The sequence below is a fragment of the Sinocyclocheilus grahami genome, unplaced genomic scaffold, assembly GCF_001515645.1.
Source record: "Sinocyclocheilus grahami isolate Dianchi unplaced genomic scaffold, SAMN03320097.WGS_v1.1 scaffold152.1, whole genome shotgun sequence".
Taxonomy (NCBI): domain Eukaryota; kingdom Metazoa; phylum Chordata; class Actinopteri; order Cypriniformes; family Cyprinidae; genus Sinocyclocheilus; species Sinocyclocheilus grahami.
This window is the reverse complement of record NW_015505331.1, coordinates 1,711,549-1,734,661: the sequence shown is the minus strand read 5'-3', so window position 1 is coordinate 1,734,661 and position 23,113 is coordinate 1,711,549. Positions and strand designations below refer to the sequence as shown.

Sequence of the window (23,113 nt, the reverse complement as noted above, 5' to 3'; positions counted from 1 at the left end):
CTCTTTAAAAGGAATAAATGTCAAAAATGATCATGATTTTAACAGTAAAATACTAAAAATGCTACAGTAAAAACCTATTAATTGGATGACAGGAAAAACTAATGGACATTACATGTCATTTTACAGTAAAATACCGTTTTTGGAACTGGAATATTTTTTTACAGTATATTAGTATTTTCCTTCTCAGCCTATAGAAAAGCTCCTTATGAGGAGCTGTGGTTCATCATGTGGCTTTCTAATCACCAGCTGTTTTTGACGGTTATCAGTGTATTATTATAAAGGTACTCAACAGATTTCAGTACTTCAGTAGGTTGGTATGTTAACATTATATTAGTTAATGAAATACAGTTTCTAAATGTAAATTTAAGTAAACCTAAAATATTGCTACCAATTTTTTGTCACTGGTCAGGAAGGAGCTAGGATGGCTCAGTACAACTGGGTAATATCCAAAATGCAAAGCGTGTTTACTTGAGAGATGCCACCAAACAGTGAAAGTTTAAGTTGGAAAGTACCAGAAAGAAAAAGAAAAGAAAAAAATAACAAAAATACAATTAAAGTTCAAAACAAACATGATGTTACAAAACACAAAGAAAAATGCTGTAAGCAGCTAAACCTACACTCAAACCACTTTCAGGGGCACATCTTTCTACAAACACATCTCACTTCAGACATGCATCTCAACGAGATATTAAGATATGAATATTATATTAAGCTGGTACTCAGGTGATGACGTCGTCATCCCGATCATCATAACACAGTGAATAAATGTAGCTTATGTATAAGGAATACCCCTGTTGAAAAAAACAGCATATGCTGGTTAGGTATGTTTTGAAGCATGGCTGCTGGTTTGAGCTGGTTTAAGCTGGTCATGTGCTGGTCCTAAGCAACTAGCTCCTGCTCAGGACCAATTTAGGACCAGCACATGACCAAGTCATGACCAGCTTAAACCAGCTCAAACCAGCAGCCATGCTTCAAAACATACCTAACCAGCATATGCTGGTTTTTTTCAACAGGGACAGCTATTGAAATCATTTGAACTTTTCCTTTAATCACATCAAATGCGGAATTCACTGAATTAGTTCAAATAACTAATTTCAGTGGAGTTATATGTGCAATGTACAGTATTAACCAGTTTGTTCTGTTTCAGTACAATGCCTTTTATTTTTGTTTATATATGTAGTTTAATTGTTTGTCTATGCTATTGTAATGTTTGTTGAATGAGTCAGGTGAGTAATGTCCTAATATTGTGTGAATCCTGTCATGTGGGCTCAAGCGTTGCACAAGAATGGGGGCATTTCTCATAAGTCAAGTTTCCATGTACACTGTCATAGTTGAGTGAAATGATTGCAAAATGACAATTATTATAAAAATTAAATGGTAGTGTTGATGGATGAGACATCACATGACAACAATTCTTTTGAAACGTGCACTTATCAATTTTGACCACATAATTTTTGTGTTGAAATAATGCTGATGTGCTTACTAAAGAAAATACTATATATATATATATATATATATATATATATATATATATATATATATATATATATATTTTATATTTTATATAAAATATTTATCCAGCAAATGTCAACAGATTGTTCTAATATAAAACATTGCATGGGCAATTTGCACTGCAAGTGTGTGTAACGAGAAAACTTTTAAAGAGGTAATTAAGGTAACTTGATCATCCACTGAGCTGTCATTTGAACGTATTATGCTCTTTCATAGTGTCTACAAACATACAATACAGCTGGCCCTTCCACCTTCATTCTTATGAATTAGCACAGCCAAACATGACATTTCACAAATACTTTCAGTTTAATTCATTTGTTGTAAATGCAAATACAAAATATAACCAAAACTATAACTTAACCAGAACCTAATGAATTTTAGAATGTCATCTAATACCAATTCTTAATAATTATAGCACAAAATTATTAACTGCTGGATATGTTCTATGTATAAGTTATTATTGCTTGTATACCTTTATCCTCAAACAATTCTAGAGTTGTACTGTGGAGAGCATTCTGACAGGTTGCATCACCAACTGGTACGGGAACTGCTCCACTCTCAACCAGAAAGCCTTGAAGAGAGTTGTTGAGCTTCCCTCCCTCCAGAACATCTTCACCCAGCTGTGACCATCTACACTCCACGTGTGAGGAAAGCACGGGGGATCATCAGAGACTCCTGTCACCTGAGCCATGAACTGTTCTCAGTGCTACCATCAGGCAGATGGTATCGCAGTATCAGGACCCGTACCAGGAGACAGCTTCTTCTCGCAGGCCATCAGACTGCTGAACTCCGGACAATAACAACAACACTACACACCCGCCTTTCCCTTACACTGCACTCTATCTACACACCTGTTACACTGACTCTGACTGGCAGCACTGCAGCATGTCCTGCACCGTCCAGCACATGTGTATGCTGACTACATCTTCTCCTCTGCTCCATGAAAGCCTAATTACACTAAACATCACACCATCAGCATTGTACAGCACATCAATTGCAATCTAACAGCACCAACACTTACATCCCTGTAAGTTATATTTAAGTCTATACATATATTATACATATGCAAGTGTCCTGTGTGTATTCCCTGGGTATATGTGTATATTGTGTTAAATGTGTATATTGTGCAAAATGTGCATATTGTTAATATGTGTATATTGTTATTTATACATATACTGTAAATTGTATTTACATGTTGTTTGTACTGCCATGGCACAGAGTCTTGCACATAAGAATTTCACCACTGTTACACTTGTGTACACGATGTGTGACAATAAAGAGAGATTTGATTTTGATTTGATTTGATTTATTATTGCTTTATCCCAGTATCTAATGAATTCTGACTAAAGACTCCCATAGTGTAGGACACCTGCTACTGCTCATACATCACCATGACCGCGCGCCCCTTGCAAGTGTGTAATAAAATAATAATATACACTTGAAAACGTTTACATTTTATTATTATTGTTGTTGTTGTTGTTGTTAGTGGTAGCAGCGCGTAATTAAAACATCAAAATCAAGAAAATAGGCGGTGGTGTGCGATCACCAATTACAAATCGTACCAATGGCGCATTAAAATTTGATTGGATCGACGCTATGACGCGCTTAGAGCTGTTGTAATGATTACCGGTTTATGTCAATATACACTTCCCAGGAATTCTGCAATGCCTCTTGTCGTATATAAAAGTTCAGAGAAGACACATTTGAAAAAAATCTGTGTCAATAATGAATCGGAAAGACACGACAGCGCGCATTGCGCACGTCTTCAGGGGAACATTTGTGCACTCCACACCGAGAGCTGCGGTTGGGATACTGCAGAACTGTGTCTTAGGAGTCGACGATGAGGGCAAGGTTTGCTTAATACTCAATTACAATTCGTTTCATCTCCTTTTGATTTTATTTCGAAGATAAATGTTCTAACCACATAATGTATTAGATATAGTAAATTGTCATTTGCCAATGATTTGTAATGTACCTCAATATATATATATTTTTTATAATGGTAATTTTTTTTCTTTCTGAACAGATTGCATTTATTGAAAAAGATCAAGACGTGGTCAGTCTTTCAAAATTGTGGGGGTTTGAAACTTCAGACATAAAACAGCTTGGACAATAGTGACTACATCTATCAATATGAATTGTATATATTCTATAGTCTAATACACTTAAGTCTTACATAAGTCTGTTCAGGGTGCACACAGTCACTTTTGCATTCAGAACAACCATTCAGCAGCAGGTAACAAAAGAGCAAAACCCTTTTTGTAAACCAGCTTTGTGATGAACATGTCAATATTTGTGCAATAATAAGCATGTACATGCTTGAAATCTTCCCATATCCATTGCTCTCACCCTGTTGCAGTGCCATTGCTTAATTTTACTCAGTTAGCATTCAATTTTGCTCTACAGTGAGTTTTTTATGCCTGGAATGGTTGATACACGCATCCATGCGTCTCAGTATAGCTATACTGGCACCGCCTTAGACCTGCCTCTGCTGGAGTGGCTCAACACTTACACTTTCCCTGTGGAAGCCAAGTATAAAGACTTGGGATTTGCCAATAATGTCTACACTAAAGTTGTGGTAAGCTAATTTAAATGGACTACATAACATCTAAATAAATGTAACTCTAAAGTAAGGTAAATCATTGATGGAAATGATATGGATATAGAATGCATGTTGCATATATTTCTTTTTCGTTTTTCCCTTTTCGTTGACTGTTTGGCACTGTAGAGAAGAACCGTAAAGAACAGCCCCACTACTGCTTGTTATTTTGCCACAATGCACACTGATGCCTCTCTTCTGCTTGGAGAGCTTGCAGGTAAAACACATGCAACCAAGGACACACATATTAAAAGAATTTTCCCTGTGACTGTGTCTGTGCTGGCAAGCACAAACACAGCCTTTCTCTAAACTTTGGAGTCTTGCTTTGTACTATCTTGTCTTAGCTCTTGTTCCTGCCAGTCTGTTAAGTAACTGCATTTATGTTTGCTTTTTTCCATATTATGTAATTAGAGGTGCACTGTGACCTATCATTCTGTGAAGTATAATTGTAATAACTCTGTGTAAACTTCAATATTATTTTAAAATCCTCTGTCCACTATGTTGGAATCATTGGAATCATAAAATCATTGATTTTAGATGGTGATATACAGTATTTCTGCCCCTTTTCCACTAGATAAGTTCGGACAAAGAGCTTTAGTGGGTAAGGTTTGCATGGACTCCAATTCTGCAGTTCCACAGTACAAAGAAAGTCCAAGCGAATGTAAAGAGGAGACAGATCCGTCAGTTTTGGAGGACTGTGTGACTGACACAATAGTGTTAGCTCATGTACACTGTACAAAATGACTGATTTGATGTCAGATTTTTTGTTATAGATTTGTTATAAGATTCTGCTTCCTCTTGTTTTTTTTGTTTTGTTTTTTTACAGTTTCATCAAAGAGCTTCTCAAAAAAGGAGGTAAATAACAGGTTCATTCTTATTAATTTAATTGGTTTATTATAAAACTCTAGTTATGCTGATCAGAGTTGGTATTAAATAGTTGTGCCTAAATTATTTCAGGCTCTGTAAATATGAAAATAAAAATATATTATCTGACTGTTTCGCTCCCTCCTGTTCCTCCTCACTGCTCAGTGAATTGGGTGAAATCGCCAACAAAAACAAGCTTCACATTCAGGAATGTCCTTTCACACATTAACATTTGATAAACAGTGATTTACAAAGGTTAAAGAACATACAAGTAACATTCAATTGGTTTATGGCATTGTTCACATGGTAGAAGTTTGAAACGTGGTATGATGACTTCTTAGGCCCGATCAGACAGAATGCGTTTTTCAGGTTTGAAAACACAAGGTGCACCACACTGCCTTTTTTTTTGGTTGACTGTTTTTAATTTAAAAGAGCTGTGCACTTTTTTTATGTTGCTAGGCAACCACCGCATTCGCTGTCCTGTCAGTCTAATCAAGGATTCTAGTGCGTCCGTCACCACAACAGAAGGCCCACCTCTCCATTCATTCGATTTGACAATTGAAAAAAAAAAATGACACCGGGCGCTTTTCTGCTGAGAGTTGATTTCTTTTCAACTTCAGGCGCTCAGAGAGCCCCTACAAAAACGCGAGGCATAAACAGCTTGCAAAATGTTCACTGCCAATAGAAAACAATTAAAAAAGGTGCCTCTCACTGCAGAAATCTTGTTCTGTCTGATCGGGGCCTAAGAGTTTTTGATTGACACATGGCCTTATACTTGTTATGGTATTAGAACTTTCAGTTCTTCATGTTAATAATTCTTGTAAAAGGTGATAATGAGGTGAACTATGGGTGTTTCCAGCTTTGTATACTGGCCTTTAAGATGGAAGTTTACATTCTGTTTGAATATTAAGAAACATGCACACGTTCAGATAGTCCATCAGCCATTATAATAGAGATTCTGTGCAATTTTGCTTTATAAAAATAATTATAATTATAAATTGTAATTGTAATATTATAAATAAATGCTGTAAATATTATAAACTGATATTCTAAACTCAATAGTTAAAAATAATTAACAGTTAAGCTGCTGTAAATCATAAGATAAACACTAACAGACACTAAGTAAAATGATTAACACCTGTTTTCTGCAATCGTTAAACCTATAGAGTCACATCAGTGAGAACGAAGAGGAAGTGGAGCTTGTGAAAACATTGTTCCCAAGCTGTAAATCCTACACTGATGTTTACCTCATGCACAACCTGCTTACAGATAGAGTGAGTGATATTCAGAGATGATCATTATACATTAAAGACCCGATGACATATATTTTTATATATTTTTGTCTGTCTAATATATTACTTTATATATATTTTCTACATTGATACCGTTGTTACTGATTCATTGTAGAATTTTATAGATTTTATGTTCTAAATTGTGTTGCAACGTGACTGTATATTTAATGAGCATATACAGAGTCCAAGTGTGAAAGTCTGAAGTCTATGCATGACATAAGCAAATGTCAGTCTTTTTTTAACAGTTTCATCTGTAATTCCATTACAAATACAGTCATTATTGGAAAACCACTTTACCTTAGGGTACTATGCACCTGTAATGAGATGAATGAAATTTGTTACTTGCATTTATTTATTTTTTACTTTTTAAAAGGTGTAGTAATATTTTAAACCACCTTTGCCCTTAAAAATGAATAAATAGGGAGGAACTCCTGGTGTAGAATGGGTTTGAGTCTTTAAAATTGTAGCAACACAAATACATGCAGCTGTTTGACAATATACAGTTTTGTGAGTTTAAGAAGATATATATGAATATTTCATATAAAGCTGCACTTATCTACTGAACCAATATGTTTTTAATGAAGGTATTTTACATATTTTGGTTTGTTGTCATTAGCCCTGTGGATGTAAAGGGCTTGCTTGAGAGGTTCTGAATAATGTGCTTTGTAAAATTAGTTTGTAATCAAGAGTTCAGAACAGTGGAGTGCATTGCCATTTGTTTGAGCATACAAATTCTCTGCTCTGAATAGATTATGCTCTTCCCCACAATCATGGGGAAGACTGCTGATCTGACAGTTGTCCAGAAGACAATCATTGACACCCTTCACAACTATTGAGATGCACCTGTATATATATTTATTCATTTTCATTATTTACACTTTATTAACTTGTGGAACAACACATTTGATGATTTTAAAGAGTTTTTCATTTTGGATTATTGAGTTAAATTTGGTTCTTTTCAATGAACTGGTTCAAAAAATTATTCATTAATTCATTCATATTCTAAATATATGGTTATTTTGAATATGAAGCACCTTTCCTGTTATTCCAGCTGTTATATTGAACCTTTGCAGAATCTTAGTAATATAAAAGGTTAGATTTAAGACTTGAAATTTGTTTGGAATTAAATTATGTAAACTGACTATTGCAGACTGTAATGGCCCAACTGATGAAAAACTGGAGATCTTCCGTGAAACAGGATCTGCAATCTCTCACTGTCCAAACAGTAACATTTCGTAAGCACCTCAAGCCTTTTAGTAGTAGTATTCATTTTCAGATCCCTTTAAAATATTCTCATACATGTTGTATTTTTTTCATTTATTGTCTCTTTTTCCATCCCAGGATTTGCAGTGGGATGCTAAATGTGCGCAATGTTTTGAACCACAAAGTGAAATTGGGTTTGGGGACAGGTGACGTTTTTTGTTTCTATTACTGAATCCCTGATTAATAAATTGTTGCTAGGCCATTTTGTACTTTGTAGAGGAATATTCTTTCTTAGAAAAAGCTTTAAGATAATAGGCTATACATGTAAACTCAAATCATTTCATGTCCAGGTCTATGTATGTATTTGTTTATTTGTGAGTAGCCATGTATTTGGCAGGATATGTACAGTTGGTCATTATCCCTTGGATATTGTGTATTGTGTGCATTGTATGGTTTTGTCTGTGCCGTATGTAGATGTAGCAGGAGGCTACTCCCCATCCATGCTAGATGCTATGCGAAGAACTCTTGATACGTCCAAAACCCTGACCATCCAGGATCCTCAGCATAAGACTCTGAGCTTTGAGGAGGTTTTCAGATTGGCTACACTTGGAGGCAGTGAAGGTAAGATTCCAGCTTTCATTGACAAGCATGTTATTTAATACTAGCACAGTATACTATATAAACTTGCCTGGTTGTTCTCCCCACTCCCTACAGCCCTCTCACTGGATGATCAGATCGGAAACTTTGTGGTTGGAAAGGACTTTGATGCCCTGCGAGTGAATGTTTGCGTTCCCGATGGACCGATCGATTTGTTTCCTGGTGAAGGCCCCAAGGTACAACAGATGTACTACTGACCTTTCCCGCCCTCATACTGAGAAAACAACATCAATTGGTTTAATGCTTTTAGTGTGTGGTTATACGCAAACACACTGGTCTTATTGCAAAAACAATCAATATCAATTAATATCTTTTGCATACATAAATTATAAAGAATGCCTCATTTGATGTGCTTTTTTAATAGGTCATTTTGGAGAAGTTTTTAAATTTAGGTAAGTTGCTAAAGAAACATTTTGAAATGCTTTTTATTTATTTTTTAATTTTTTAAATATCCCTTTAATTCAGAGACTCCTGTCTTATCTAAGTTCTTAATATATTTGTTTTGAAAAGGTGACAATCGAAATATTACTGAAGTCTACGTGGCTGGAAGACGAGTGGTTCCATTTCCAGATACATAGTATCTAGTTGTTTTTAGGCATATTTATTTATTTATTTATTTTTGATCGCTTGTTTCATGATAATACACTGCAGGTATTTGTGACACTCTCTCACACACCGCTCTAATCAGAGGCTCTTAGCTGTCTGTCTCCACTACATTTGTTTCATGCCCACTATACAACAAACAAGTTCTAATTTAGTAGCAGATAGTAATTTATTCATGCTTCTAGACTAGTTCTCAATGTTTTTGAACTGAAATTGAGTGGTCAGCATTTCAAGCGGTGACAGCAGTGTCCCTTCAGTATGAAATGCTATATATCTCAAATAATTTTAAACAGCATCTTTTCTAATTGTAAGTTGTATACACGAGTTAAGAGACTATGTGGAATTGTTATACTCAAAAATAGTGATTTGTCACACTACAGGACTATTTAAAGGAATTGTAATAAAGTGACATCTAAAATTATGCACTTTCCCTTATACATTTATATATATATTTTAACAAAATCTTGAAAAGTTTGTCCATGTTAGGGTTAAAATGAGCCCACCCTCAAAAACAGCGGATTGTTCCCCCAACATACACACAACTTTACATATTAAATAATGTATACAGTTATTATTATAATTATTATTATATAATTCATATATGTCAGCTGCCGATTAATTGGTAAAATAATTGATAACCACATGGAGGCGCTAAGAGACTGCAGCTCTCACTCCAGTCTACTGCCTCACAGCGATGATGTCTCAATTAGGTAATCACTATTAGCAAAGAAAAAACATCAATTATGATGTGCTTCAGCGAGTGTGAGTCATATTTGACTCATATTTTCTCAATATACTCATATTTGACTCACATTTTATATTAAAATATAAAATACCAGTAAACATGATTTTGTTAGTATTGTAGATTATTCTTTTTTCTCAAATGATCTGAAACATTTTTATGCATTATTATTTTATGCCATGCAAGCTTGTATCTTTTTCAGCTGAGGTTTGTTGCACCACAATGCCAACATTCCAGTTCTGAACTCTCTGTCAGTCAGGTCTGTCTTGTGTGTTTGGAAAATAATCTGAACACATTGCAAATCTTGCTTATGACTAATCGGGAGACAGAAGCCATGAACCTCCAACATATATTTAATTAGATGTAATTACAGACATTTTTACAAACCAAAACAACAGCATTCACAGAAGAAAATGTAAGGGACACATTCTTTGCTATATATTCTTGCTGATAAGAACTGGGAAGATGCCCCTCTTAAGAAGTAACTCATGGAATTACTGAATAATAACCCCATGTATTATATTAACCCCTTAACTGTCACCATCCCACCTGTGGGACGCTTGGCACCTTTTTTTTTTTTTTTTGTCCTGTTTGATTCATCAAATCATATTAAAGGAATAGTTCACCCAAAAAGAGTTTGTTTCTTCATTGGAACAGATTTAGAGAAATACATCACTTGGAAATGTTTTGGACTTGTTTGTGCTAGTAAACAATGCTTGACCTGTGCACATTTCTCTCTGATTCAGACTAGATGACTTTTCACTGGAGAAAGCGATATTTCATGGAACTTTATTTTAGCTGGACGAAATGGCTTGGAGTTAAAAACATCTTAATGATGGTTTTGTTTCTTACTATGCAGCTTTTCACTTCACAAGATGTTAATTAATGGACTGGACTGGAGTCATGAAGAATTCTTGTGGATTTTTGTGATGTTTTTATCAGCTGTTTGGACTCTTATTCTGACACTGCAGAGGATCTATTGGTGAGCAAGCGATTTAATGCTAAAATTTTCCAAATCTATTCTGATAAAGAAACAAACTAATCTACATCTTGGGTGGCCTGAGGATGAGTACATTTTCATCAACTTTTAATTTTTGGGTGAGCTATCCCTTTAAATACAAAAATAATAGCAAAATGAAGTGAACCTCAAAACTGTCTGCTTTTGCGCTCTAGCACAAGGGCTTGAACCACAGCCATCTAGCAAACAGCATAAGTGTCTCAGAGCGAGAGAGAAGCAGAAGTGAGGGAGAGCGTAGAAACATGGGAGTGAAAGACAAAGAGGCACACAGTTGCGAGACTCGAGACGAACGCGCTGACAATGAGGCAGAGGCATGAGTAAAGCGCATGTGAGTGGGCGGAGCCTCGCACACAGACGCGGTGGAAGCTGTGAATGGAGAATGAGGTGAGCCTGTGTCATATGCAGTGACGTCATAATACCCATCTAAACCCCGCCCCCTTCCTGCCGCCTCTCAGAATTGCTGAATCAGACAGAGCTGGATCAGTCTGGCTGGGAGTTTCCAGGCTAGGCCACACATGGTACATTAAATATTTGTGACAGGCATACATAAGCACTTAACAACACAGTCAATCTTATCTGACCAATCATTTTGACCATAAAATAGTTTAATATGGTGTAGGAAGATGATTGACGCCTTGTGTAAAAAAATTCAAGGAGTCAAAGAGGTTCCCATACCTGTCATAATCCCCTCTCTTGATGTAATCTGACTGACTGACTGATTGAACTTCCTGTGAGATCTACCCTGAGGTGGCCTACACAAGCAGCTTTGTGAGCCACACCCAGACACACAAGTTAAAGGGTGATTTTACTCTACTGTTAACTGATTACCATCTTCCTGGCTATGCCTCAAGGAGCAAAAGCTCGGTACACACGAAACAGCTCGGGAACATTACGGTAAAGTTGAGAAAAGGAAAACATTTACATTTGGAGTTTCCTATGAACTGAGAATTGTGTCGGATTGGAGTGTTTACTTGTGCGGGGTGTTGTTAGGTCGAGAGAGATGTGTGAGTTCAGGGGTGGAACTCACTGCATCTGTCATAATCTGGTTACACCGGCCGTTCTAGTTCATTGTACACAGTTTTAAAATAAATAAATACATACAACAACAACAAAAAACTAACCTCACTAAAACTGAAAAGCTAAGTTTGCTACCTTAAAATTATCTTCACACTTTTTCTATCACGTTGAATGGAGAAATTCAAGATGGAACTGTGGAAACATTCTGAAATTGAGCAGAAATGGCACATTTATTATTTCAGGATTTTAAACTTGAAACAAGAAAACATGCCAATGGGGTAAGAAATCGACTTATTTCAAAGTGAAAATCTGTTTTTCTTACTTCACTGGCAGATTTTTTCTTATTATTATTTTAAGCATAAACTTAGTTAACTTTGATACATTTTTCAGAAAACAAGGTTTAATATCATAGGTCATTTTTCGTCACAAGTAAATGTTTCTTGATTTAAGAATGTTTAGGTATTTATACTGGAAAACAAGACAAAATACTGATTAAGAAAATCACTTTTTGCGGTGAGCATTTTTATTAGCCATCAATATGCCTTTTACATTTATTTGTAATTGTCGATGAATAGTTTTGTAATACATGTTATATTTTTATTCCTTCATATTTTTTAACTTGTCATTTACATGACCATTTAAATCAGGGATTTCTAAACTTTTTTTTGTCATCTGAACCCCTTTTGGCCTAAAATATTTTCTTGAAGTACACCCTGAGATTTTAATAATAATACTAATAATTTCAATAATTTAACCTCTCATTCACATGTTAACATGTAAACACATTTATTTTATTTTTTTTGAAAAATTGATTGAATTAATTATTAGTCAGTTTAAAGCTTTTAAAAAATGTTGAATTATTTTAAAATTTACTTTTTCAAAAATGCAGAAAATAAATATTACATTTCCTTCCTGTTTTAAGTATTTTCACCTCCCTCTCAAGATTTCCCAAAACCTACATTTTCCTTCTTATGACCATGATGCCCATTCACGTTTCATTCCTTTAAAACTCCTGTCTCATGGTTGTGAGCCTTGCCTTCTTCTCCTCAGCCGAACTCATGACTGAGAAGCCAATTTACAGCCTGTAACTCACACAAGGTTTAATGTGGGAAGAACAAGCTGAACTCTGTGTGAGACCCCATCTGCTCCCCTGCTGAACAATTTCCATGTCCTGCCTTTAATGCAGCCACAGGTCATTACTTTTACTTTTGTTACAGAGTTCTAAGCCACACAGTTTTTCCGATCAGCTCTCCTGTTCAACTATGCCTCAATATACCTCTTTGTATCCTTGGTTGCCCCTCCCTCTGACGCCTGCCTACATTCTGTGGCATAGGCATCTGCCCTCAACATCTGTCACCACCCGTCACTGCGATGTCATCCACCCAGACCGGCTTAACGCCCAGCCCCCTCTGTACAAATACAGAGAGCGGGCCGCAGACGCTGACTAGTCAAGAGTATGACAATAACACCAAATGACTGGACGGTGATACAAAAAGATTTTCCTTTAAGGGACAGAGATGTACTTTGAAGACAAGACAGGAAAAGTATATCTGAATATCCTGCGTGCTTGATTGAGGGTGACACTGAGGGTACACACCAGCTGTTGTCATTCCTTAGAGGGCGACACACCATCTCCAGCTGTCTGGCAGGATTGTCAAATCTGCTTTGGTTGCGAGTACAGAAGTGCTAAAGGTGGTCAGGACAGCTGCCGTGAAAACAGGATGTCTTTGCGTCAGCAGCCGGGACAGGTGTGCGAAACAAACAACATCTGAAAAATCATTCGGCTGTCAGGAAATCTACAATTTGGGCCTTCTGCTGTGTGTTATTCAGTATAAGAACGCCTACAAACTACTCACTTAAAAACAATTGACTGCATGACGACATCATGAAATTCCCCCCAAAATAGCAACAGAACAACATGACTGTATATTTTCTCTCTGTATATTTTTATTTACATTACTTTTTTCTTTAATGCCAGGTAAAAGGATTAAATGCAGTACATAAATATGAACACAGTAAGGTTTTTTTCATACAAATTTGAAAATAACTAAAGGCTGAAATTAAACCTCAAACAGATACATACTCTCAACAGATCTTTTTTCTTTTCTTTTCTTTTTTTTTTTTTTAGGAAATCTCACTCCCTACAGACAAAAAGACATTTATACACACACAATACATGCACTCGGACTCTCTTACATTAACATATGCAGACACACAAAAATGACAGGTGCATTTTAAAACAAATAAAAAGAACAATGTTTCACAGAATCGGGTCTGACTTTATGCCTATACTATTGCGGTGTTATGAATGCACTGACTAAAGGAGGGTTAGCTCATCTCGCTTTGACAACAGGAAGAAGGGCTTGTGCGCAAATTTCCCTCGTGCGCACAAGTATGCTCACACGGAAACAGACTGTACCACCTTACAGTCTTATCAAAAAGTCACACATAATTAACACAAATAAAACTCCCAGGCGTCTGAAACTCTAAAACGCAGAATGGATGTTATTGGTTCTAGAATGTTAGAAAAGAGTTGTCTACAACAGACGAATAATGAAAAAAAGAATTCTGATGAATCTCAACCTTTCATTCAAAAACAAAGAAAAGGTATGATGTCACAGTAGCAAGTTCACATTCTAAAATTATTCTAAATAAACGGTATTAACTGGGTGGCCTCACGTTCCAACTGGTTTTGCTAGAACAGACGGTAATGACAAACTGCAGTTTAACAGACCAATACATGCTGCACACATCACCGTGTAGAGCTTTGACACACCTCTTAAAAATCCAGCGTCATTCATGATAATATGTCAAAGGCTGAAACCTACTTACTCAGAAACTACACGGCCACATTTTGGCACTGAGTATCTGCCACTCTCATTGCATGAGGGCGGGAACAGGCAAAAAATTTAAAATAATAATTATTTCCTAAAATTTCCTGAAAGGTGTCCTATGCTTTAATAAACAAAAGCATATGCGTGAATAACTAGCATTAAACACCACGGAGAGGACAAAAAACTAAACTAAAAGAAATTAATACCTATTAGACAACCCAAATCTGTCAAGATCGTTCATGCATGAGCCTCAGACGGAACAGTTCTCTCGTTTTCTTTTTAAGGTGATAGAAAAACACAAGTCCGTTTTTCAAGTCGTCCATTTTATCCACCAATGTTCTTGGAGAAATCGAGTAAAGCTTATATTCTCTGGATCTTATCAGCCACCACTACGGGATTCTCCTTTCGGATCTTCGCAGCAGCTTCAGCCTTGTAATCGTACGTGCAGTTGTGCTTGTCTGAGTAACGGTGAATTCCACAGAACAGATTACCACATCGACAGTCAAAACCTGTAAAACAAAAGAAAACATAAGACCTCTGTTCATAGACACACACATATATCACACTAATATCAGAATGACAAATCAATGAGCCTCACCTGTTAGGCCGACTCTTTTACGGCAGGTAAAGCATCTATTTTTCTTAGGTTTGGAGGATTCTGGACTCTTGCCCTCGTCACTGCCCTGAGCCACAGGGATGGGGGAGTAGGAGGAGGTGGGCTGTGTTATGACTGTGGGAAGAATGGAGAGAAAATTGATTCAACTGAAACTGTTACACTGTGGCATGGGTGGATTCTGAAAGCCGTCCGAGACCGATTTCGGAGTATGGTCGCAATTTTACAGGGCTGTTCCCTAAAACAGGCTCTGCCACAAACCCCCAAAGTCCTAATTTCTGCCAGAACGAAGTTCTTAACGCTGCATGAACTTAGGACTGTCATTAGTAAACCGCTCACACTAAAACTGGAGCAGGCCCCAAAGACAGCTTTGTTTGCAGCAAAGTCCATTTTAGTACAAAGAAGAACTGAAAAAAATAGACCTTAAACTTCTGAAGGCCCAACCACAAACTTGATATTGCTTCCTTTGACACTCACATTGTAGACGTATAGTCTTATAAATAAACACTCCTTGCATACTTTAATGGTGATAATAAGTAATAAAACAGATAAAGGAAAGGTCATCTTGCTTCCTGCTGTAGCTGCAAAAATTTGAATATTGAATAGTTTCTGTCTATCGACATTCGTCAGGCATTTTTGAAAAATCCTATTACTGACATTAAAGGGGTCATATGATGCGATTTCAATTTTTCCTTTCTCTTTGGAGTGTTACAAGCTCTTGGTGCATAAAGAAGATCTGTAAAGTTGCAAAGACTAAAGTCTCAAATCCAAAGAGATATTCTTTATAAAAGTTAAGAGTCAGCCACACCTACCTAAAACGGCTCGTTCTAACACACCCCCACATACCTACGTCACTCTGTGGGAAGATTTGCATAACGCCACCCAAATGTTCACGCAAAGAAAGAAGGCTTAACTTTTATTCTCACTGTAGTATTGTTGCCGCTGCCGCCATGTCGTGAAGACGCTGTGTGCTTCGTTGTGAAAGCGAAACTACTTTGTTTGGTCTTCCAAAAGAGGACGATATCAGCTTCGTCATGCCTAGAGCTGATCTGTGCTGGTCGCTGAGGGAATACATCAACTTAGTGCTGTGGATCACCGGATCAGCTTTCACCGTGGACGAAGCCCGGGGTCGTCACATGTGCTTGCCGCACCTTCGTCGGATCCACCGGCTGCGCCGTTCTCGACCCCGCCGCCTCTGCTCTCTCTCGCCCGTCCTCAGCTCACTCTAGCCCGGCCTCAGCTCACGCTAAGCCGGGGCGCATAAACATTTCATTACACCAAATACACAAAATAATGTTCTTTTTAGCAGCATCATATGACCCCTTTAAAAATCCCCCCTGCAATAAAGCAACAAGCACTGTTGTTTGTTTTAACAAACTTATTTTAACGGCTGCACACTTAAGATGATAAAATATGAGATTATTTACATTCACCAATTTTAATAAAGTCTGGTGAGAAATTATGAAATCAATTGCAATTATTTTATTCTATTGACAGCATTCATTTTAAACAGTAAGAAACTGCATATAGTTTTATCTGATTAAACTTTATAAAAAGCAAATATTTTCCAGATAATATTTTAACTATTACACTATATAAATTTTGATACATAGCATATATATATATATATATATATATAGTAGAAAAGTGGGTTTGACTGCCCACCTTCTGGACATAGATGTCTGAGATGTTATTCAAAAACGAAAAATGGTCCAACTCACAGATGCACTATGGTGCAATGGTGGTGTTTATTTACAGTGAAGTAGCGTGAAACAACCACAAAGTGCAAAGTATTTACAAGTGCTGAAGGAAAAAAAAAATACATAAAATAACAAAAAAGTATATCCTACCAACACAAAAGAAAACATACTCCAAAAATATACACATATCCACAATATACTTTACAGGTGTTGATTTGTTCGTGGCACTATAGTAGCTCACTCACTCATTCAGCCTACCGAGAGACCAAAGCTGTGTCCGAAATCGCCCCCTATACCCTTAAATAGGGCACTTTGAGGGAACAGCCATTTTTAGTGGTGTCCGAAACCATAGTGGACGTTCTCGAGTGCACTCATTCAATCCCACAATGCACTGCAAAAACGAGTGTACAACTGGTGCACGCTCAACGGCTAGAGAATGCCCATAATGCACTGTGAGAGTCACGCGCCGAATGAATTCCCGCATCTCGCCAGAAGATTGCGCCCGCAGCTGAATAATCAATCCGTTCATTTTTACAAAGCGCTCATCCATGGCGTACAGCATAATGTACAACAAGGGTATAAATTCATTGTAAATTGATTATTAAATTGTTTGATTAGGTTTTATACATAATTTCCGTGACAGAGTTCAAGATAAATCCTTTAATCTTACTACTGGAGCTGCTAGTTTCAAATGATTAATAAACAGCAAGCACAAACTATGCAAAAGTGGCATTCCTTCCGGTGCACTCAGTGTCCGAATTCACTACTCGTTTTCATTCACTCCTTCTACTGAACTGAATTAGTGACCTAATGTAGGGAATAGTGAACGAGGGTATAGGAGGCGATTTCGGACACAGCCCAAGTCTCAACATTTTGGGCGCTCTTTTAAAGACCAGGCCCCTCCCATATAGGAGCTTACCAATAACAGGAGAGTATGATAAATGTATTCATATATAAATAAACATATACTACAAACATATTACCATACGTGACAACAACATTCAAATCAGAAAGATAAGGATATAAAACATTCACAAGTGATCACTCTAAACATGTACAAACAATATTCTCCCCCTGAGGATTAAATAGTTTGGTCGGCTTCCGGTGTCGGCAGGAGGTGTCTATAGCGGTATAAACGTGCTGAGCACTCTGCGCTCGTATTTGCCGCTGCCTCCTCCGACCCGTAATCTGACAACACTCAACATGCAACAGGTATGGCATACAATATAACACAATCCAATAACGTAACTAAATGTTTACCATAAACTTACAATGTATGAATGTCCGAGTATGTATTATGGCCGGGAAATAATGCGTGAACGAATGTAATGTCTGTGCATATAGAATGCCGTGTGTACCCGCCTATCTATAGCGAAAGCAAAGCAGAGGGAAAAGGAATGTAAGTGGAGGTTAACGTGTGTGCCAGTGCAATTTCACTGCCAGATCAGGTACCCTTTTTAACATACACAAATATATATATATATATACATACATATACACACACACAGAACGTGAGTCCATCGCAAAGGAATTGTCATGTTTAATGGTCCTTGGCATGAAATAGTTTGAAACACTAAAGACTAAACAAGTTAGACTAAACAAGGGGCTTTGTGTTTCTACATTAAAATGTATTTGATCATATTTCATTGCAATTACCTGGTTCAAAAGCCTTAGCTTTAGGAGACAGGGCCTTTTCCTCTCTAGAAATGCTCATTTCTGTCATCTGTTGTGTGACTGGTAAGGAGGTGGAAGGAATACTTCTGTAAAAACAAACAGGTGGGGGTTTATGCACAGGCTTTTCTTGAAACACCGGAGATCATTCAAACGTCAAGCAGATGAACATAGAATGCATTCTTTCTCATTCTGAGGTTTAACAACAAACACACATGAAGTACTCACTCTCTCATGGTATCTGTGCTGGGTGCAGGTGAAGGCTCTGCTTTGTTTATGCTGGCTTCTAGTCTCTGTATCGCAGAGGCCTCTGCTGAGGGGCTGCCAGCTGGTCCAACAGAACACAAAGACACAAATCACAAACAGTGCACAGGTGCAGCTGTGCTACACTATACAAAAGACCTGTGACACAAAACAGTGCTGCCTACAAAACATGTGCAGCTTATCATTACAATTTCTCCGGGAAGACCCAACATTGAGATCAAGAAAAGGATTTAGTTCTAAAACAGCTCAGAATAACATGCTGTCACTGGGTGCTGGTGGGTCTGAAATGCTTTGCAAGCAGTAACCATGGACTGTTATTGCTGTAGCAACTATATCACCGTCTCCAAGAGATGCAATGAATGAGAACCCTTATATCATAGTTTAACCACGTTGTTTGTGTGTTCTGTAACCACAGAGAGCTCTATCTGGGAGGTTAGTCAAACAGGTTAATGTTTCAGTGTGACTTACCCATGGGGCTCATGGGACTGCGATCACTGCTTTGCTGTCTGTTTAAGTGCTCCTTATAGCACACCGAGCACATGCCATTGGTCCTGGGGTTGCCATAGAAACCACAGCCTGTGGTACACAGTATAGGCACAGGACTCTGGTTTGTCTCTTGGGCCATTGCTAATATGTCACAAAAGAAAATGGAGACAGAACAAGAGTGGTCTTGTTAACAATGACAGCATTGTGTTTGGCTTACAAGCACATGCAATGAGTAGAGGAGAGCATTGTTTTTAAGTTTTTGTTTAGCTCGTAAACGTAGCTACTTGTAGCGAGCAAGTTAATGAGGTATAGATATTTTAAGCTATTGATATCAGATTGGGACTGTTGTCGACAGACATGAAAAAGTGGTATTGAGCTATTCCTAGTATGTGTTACATTCTTTTAGTTTGTCCATTTTGTTTAGTTGTACTTTAATGTTTATTTTTGTACCTAATGGTGCTATATAAAGTATATATATATATATATATATATATTTAAGGAACCAATTGAAAGCTGTATTAGATCGAAACAGACAGCAGACAACAAGCAAGTGTAGACTACTTAAAAAAAAACAATACTAACATACTAAATTAACATACTCTGTAAAGAAATAAAGAATTCTTAATTTTCCTAAAAGCAAAGTACAAACTAATATTAGTAAGAACTCCGTATTGTCATGTGACCGCAATATGGCGGCACCCATGAGGGGAACCCACTCAATGTAGAATAAAACCAATTGAAAGTTGTATTAGATCGAAACAGACAGCAGACAACAAGCAAGTGTAGACTACTTAAAAAAAAAATACTAACATACTAAATTAACATACTCTGTAAAGAAATAAAGAATTCTTAATTTTCCTAAAAGCAAAGTACAAACTAATATTAGTAAGAACTCCGTATTGTCATGTGACCACAATATGGCGGCACCCATGAGGGGAACCCACTCAATGTAGAATAAAAGAGTCTTTATCTTATGTAAATGTACATCATTGTAATTACATTTCACAAAACTATGATTAATTTTTTCATGTGTGGAATTTTCAATTATCAAAAAGTTTCCTTGTGCACCTTTAAAGCTCAAGGGTTTAAACTTCGTTAAGTATCTAAGCGTGGATACACCGAAACCCCTATAATTAAAAAAAACTTGTTTAATCTCAGCCAAAAATAAGACAAACTCCACAGCCACCCTCATCAGGACAGAGTAATTACACTCAAGTCAACCGACTGACCGGAGTTCTGCTGTAGCCTATCTGAAACCACATCCAAACGGAACTGAACTCGCTTCTAATCCGCCTGTCTGTATCTCTAAATAAAGTCTACACATTAAACAGCACGACACAGACTCTCCCACCCAACCATGACTAACCAAACGAGTGGGTGTCAAGCGTGATATGCATTTTCAGGAGGCAATAAAGATGAGACATTAAGCCTACATCTCTAATCTGTCATTTTAAGCAAAAGAAGCCCAAAAGCTGTTAGGACTGTGTTCACGAGTTCAACCATGCGAGTCACGGCACCGACACCAGCTGATAGACACCACCGATCAATAACAGCTCACTCCATCACTAGTGCTAGTCGATGCTGGCGGTTAACATAACTTCAGACCACCACTCAACCGAGAATTACAGGTCATTTAACCGTCTACATGAAGATGAAGTGGATGCGTCTCAAAACCTGGCGAGCTTACCATCTAGACAGCATTTTTGGGGCATCATAAGCGCTTGGCTATCTAGGTAGTCAGCTTACTTCTGTCGAATCTCACAGACAAATAAAGTGGGTGGATTTGAGAGAACAGAATGAACCAGAACGGCGAGTAAAAGCCAAAAATACCAAGACATAAAATATCATGACACATCCAAAAGCAAACATCGCGACTACAGAGCAGCACTGGCTTTGTTTAATCTTCCTTCTTTGTCCTTTTGCTCCAGGATTTCCTCCCTAGACAGACAATCTGTCCTTTGAACAAGCCCGAAACAAAAAGCTAACTGGCTTAGCCAGCTGTTCGTCTGAGTAACTAGTATCACACAGCACGAAAACACCAACAACTAAACGAGATTTCCTTGAATTTATACAGGCAGGCACGGCCGAACAATAAGCAACCCACAGCACAATGAAGATAACCCGTTGGGTTATGTGTCTGCTTCAAAGCCATTACTGAATTTACACAATGAATTAAGAACAGAAATCGCACATCGATTTATAATTATAATTATAAAAAGGCGAAGAAAAGTTGGCGATTGTCCGTGTCTGTGTTTTGTGACCGGGCGAGTCACTTTCTGGGGCTTGTGATGTTCATGAAGGTGCTGCTGCTGACAACTTGGAACACTTTGTTTTTTTTAGGGACCCACCCGTCGAACAACAAAAGCTCGATACATCGAATAACCCTGGCGTTAGATCCGAGCTAGCGGTTTAACCCGGCGTGCTACACGTCCTGAATCGGTAATCGTTAATCGCTTCCTTTTTCGGGGTCAGCCAGTCTTTCCGTGACCACATCGTCAAACCTTTCGCGATTATCGCCCAAATAAAATCCAAACAAACGTTGTAGCGCTTACCTTGAAGGCTTTTAAAATCTAATCGGTCGGGTTAAGGAACGGGAACTCTTCGAAAAGGAGTTTGTCTTCCTCCCGAGGCTTTGTCGGTGATGTAAATAAGTAAATTCCTCTCCCGTCCTCTCCCGAGCTCTCTCTTCTTTCACTCTGTTTGTTTCCTTCTTTAGTAAAGGGGCGTGACTGATGGCGTCATCGCAGACAGGCAGGCGTTGATTGGTCATTCGACGCTCGTGGGCGGGGCGTGGTAGTCAGAGAGGGGCACAATCCACTTTTTAAGGTTTGCCACCTACACTGATGACGAAGTCGTACCTTCCTGATGAAAGTCTCTCAAGCCTGAAGACACCAACAAAGTCAACAGGCTCATGAAATGGAGTCTTGAAGATTTAGTAGCTATTTATTCTGTTATACCTGTGGTATTTGAATGTTTATTAGGTACTTTCAACATTTACAAGTCACCAATTTGTGTTATCTGTCCCACTCTGTTGTATCACAGCTCTTTTTGTTATTGGCACTACAACGTTTGGCATGTGTTGACACCCTATGGTTGACACTCTGATGCCATCTTTACACTGCAAAGGAAGCACAGGAACTGCTTCCGAAGTGGTGCTTTCACACAGACTGTAATGTTGCACAGAGGTGTCAGAAACGCATTTACGTAGGAATTCCAATTGCGGAAATAATATTATGAAATTGAGGTTGTAGATAGGAAAAGATTTATGTTGAAAGATAAAAAGAATGAATAAAAATATGACTTCGAAATAAATAAGTATATTCAACAACAAAGTTTGAGGCCTACTCAGAGCAGCCTGTGTATAAAGATGTCTCGTATACATTGTCCACTGAGGAACTCTTGAGATATTTCCATTAATTTTATCATCTCTGTGCCTGGAAATGTTGACAACTTATAGTGTCAGTCAGCAAACTCTCACATGTACAAACCCACAAGCCTTTGAGCTGGAGTGAGAGAGATTCCTTTCAATAGTGTAACCCAACTCAGTGTATCCTGAGGGTGGCTTTGCACATGAGCAAAGGCAGAAGCTGCCTGGTTGTTTCTAAGAAGAGTTTGAAGTGGAGGAGGGGGACGAGTTTAAAAACTGCAAATTTAGGGAAAATAAACCTGCCTGAACTAGTTTGAACTTGGTTTGTCTCATGCATGCATGCATGTGTTGTGTGTGCAAACATGCTGTACAAGGGAATGGCTTAATCTATGGCATGTTTTGCCTTTAAACTGATGTTTTTGGTCTGTCATTGCTTAGATGTCCCAGCCCATGTCAAACATGAGAACAAGGCAAACAAACACCATGTTATTTAGCATTTTTTATTGCAATGCATAGATAACAGTAGGTCACCCTATTCAGGCCAAAAATGTTGCCTTATCTGCATGCATTCTTGAGCTTACAGAATCTCACTGCATTTACATTATGCACTTCACAGAAGCTTTCAAATTTCCATTTTGTGTATATGTCCGTAGGTCTCAAACTCAGTTCCT

At 37.7% G+C, this 23,113-nt stretch overlaps 2 protein-coding genes across 4 annotated transcripts; one reads left to right on the top strand and one right to left on the bottom strand.

The window, feature by feature from the left end:
• Nucleotides 1-3,174: 3,174 nt before the first annotated feature.
• Nucleotides 3,175-9,555, top strand: LOC107592403 (guanine deaminase-like). The gene is made up of 12 exons (XM_016281902.1): nucleotides 3,175-3,363; nucleotides 3,539-3,568; nucleotides 3,919-4,090; nucleotides 4,241-4,328; nucleotides 4,686-4,791; nucleotides 4,938-4,966; nucleotides 7,418-7,502; nucleotides 7,609-7,676; nucleotides 7,945-8,091; nucleotides 8,185-8,303; nucleotides 8,492-8,519; nucleotides 8,638-9,555. Exons 1-12 carry the CDS (start codon nucleotides 3,353-3,355, stop codon nucleotides 8,703-8,705), a joined length of 951 nt encoding a protein of 316 aa, XP_016137388.1. The 5' UTR covers nucleotides 3,175-3,352; the 3' UTR covers nucleotides 8,706-9,555.
• Nucleotides 9,556-13,436: 3,881 nt separating this feature from the next.
• Nucleotides 13,437-21,796, bottom strand: LOC107592318 (AN1-type zinc finger protein 5-like). 3 transcript variants are annotated; one of them, XM_016281798.1, is made up of 6 exons: nucleotides 21,628-21,796; nucleotides 19,058-19,216; nucleotides 18,554-18,653; nucleotides 18,311-18,414; nucleotides 14,940-15,071; nucleotides 13,437-14,850 (listed from the first exon to the last, which is right to left on the bottom strand). In XM_016281798.1, the coding sequence occupies exons 2-6, from the start codon at nucleotides 19,212-19,214 to the stop codon at nucleotides 14,702-14,704; spliced, it is 642 nt and encodes a 213-aa protein (XP_016137284.1). In that variant the 5' UTR covers nucleotides 19,215-19,216; nucleotides 21,628-21,796; the 3' UTR covers nucleotides 13,437-14,701. The 3 variants fall into 3 exon arrangements, with proteins under 3 accessions (XP_016137284.1, XP_016137283.1, XP_016137281.1); XM_016281797.1 differs by lacking the exon at nucleotides 21,628-21,796 and adding an exon at nucleotides 20,763-21,057; XM_016281795.1 differs by lacking the exon at nucleotides 21,628-21,796 and adding an exon at nucleotides 20,442-20,664.
• Between the last annotated feature and the right edge of the window lie 1,317 nt (nucleotides 21,797-23,113).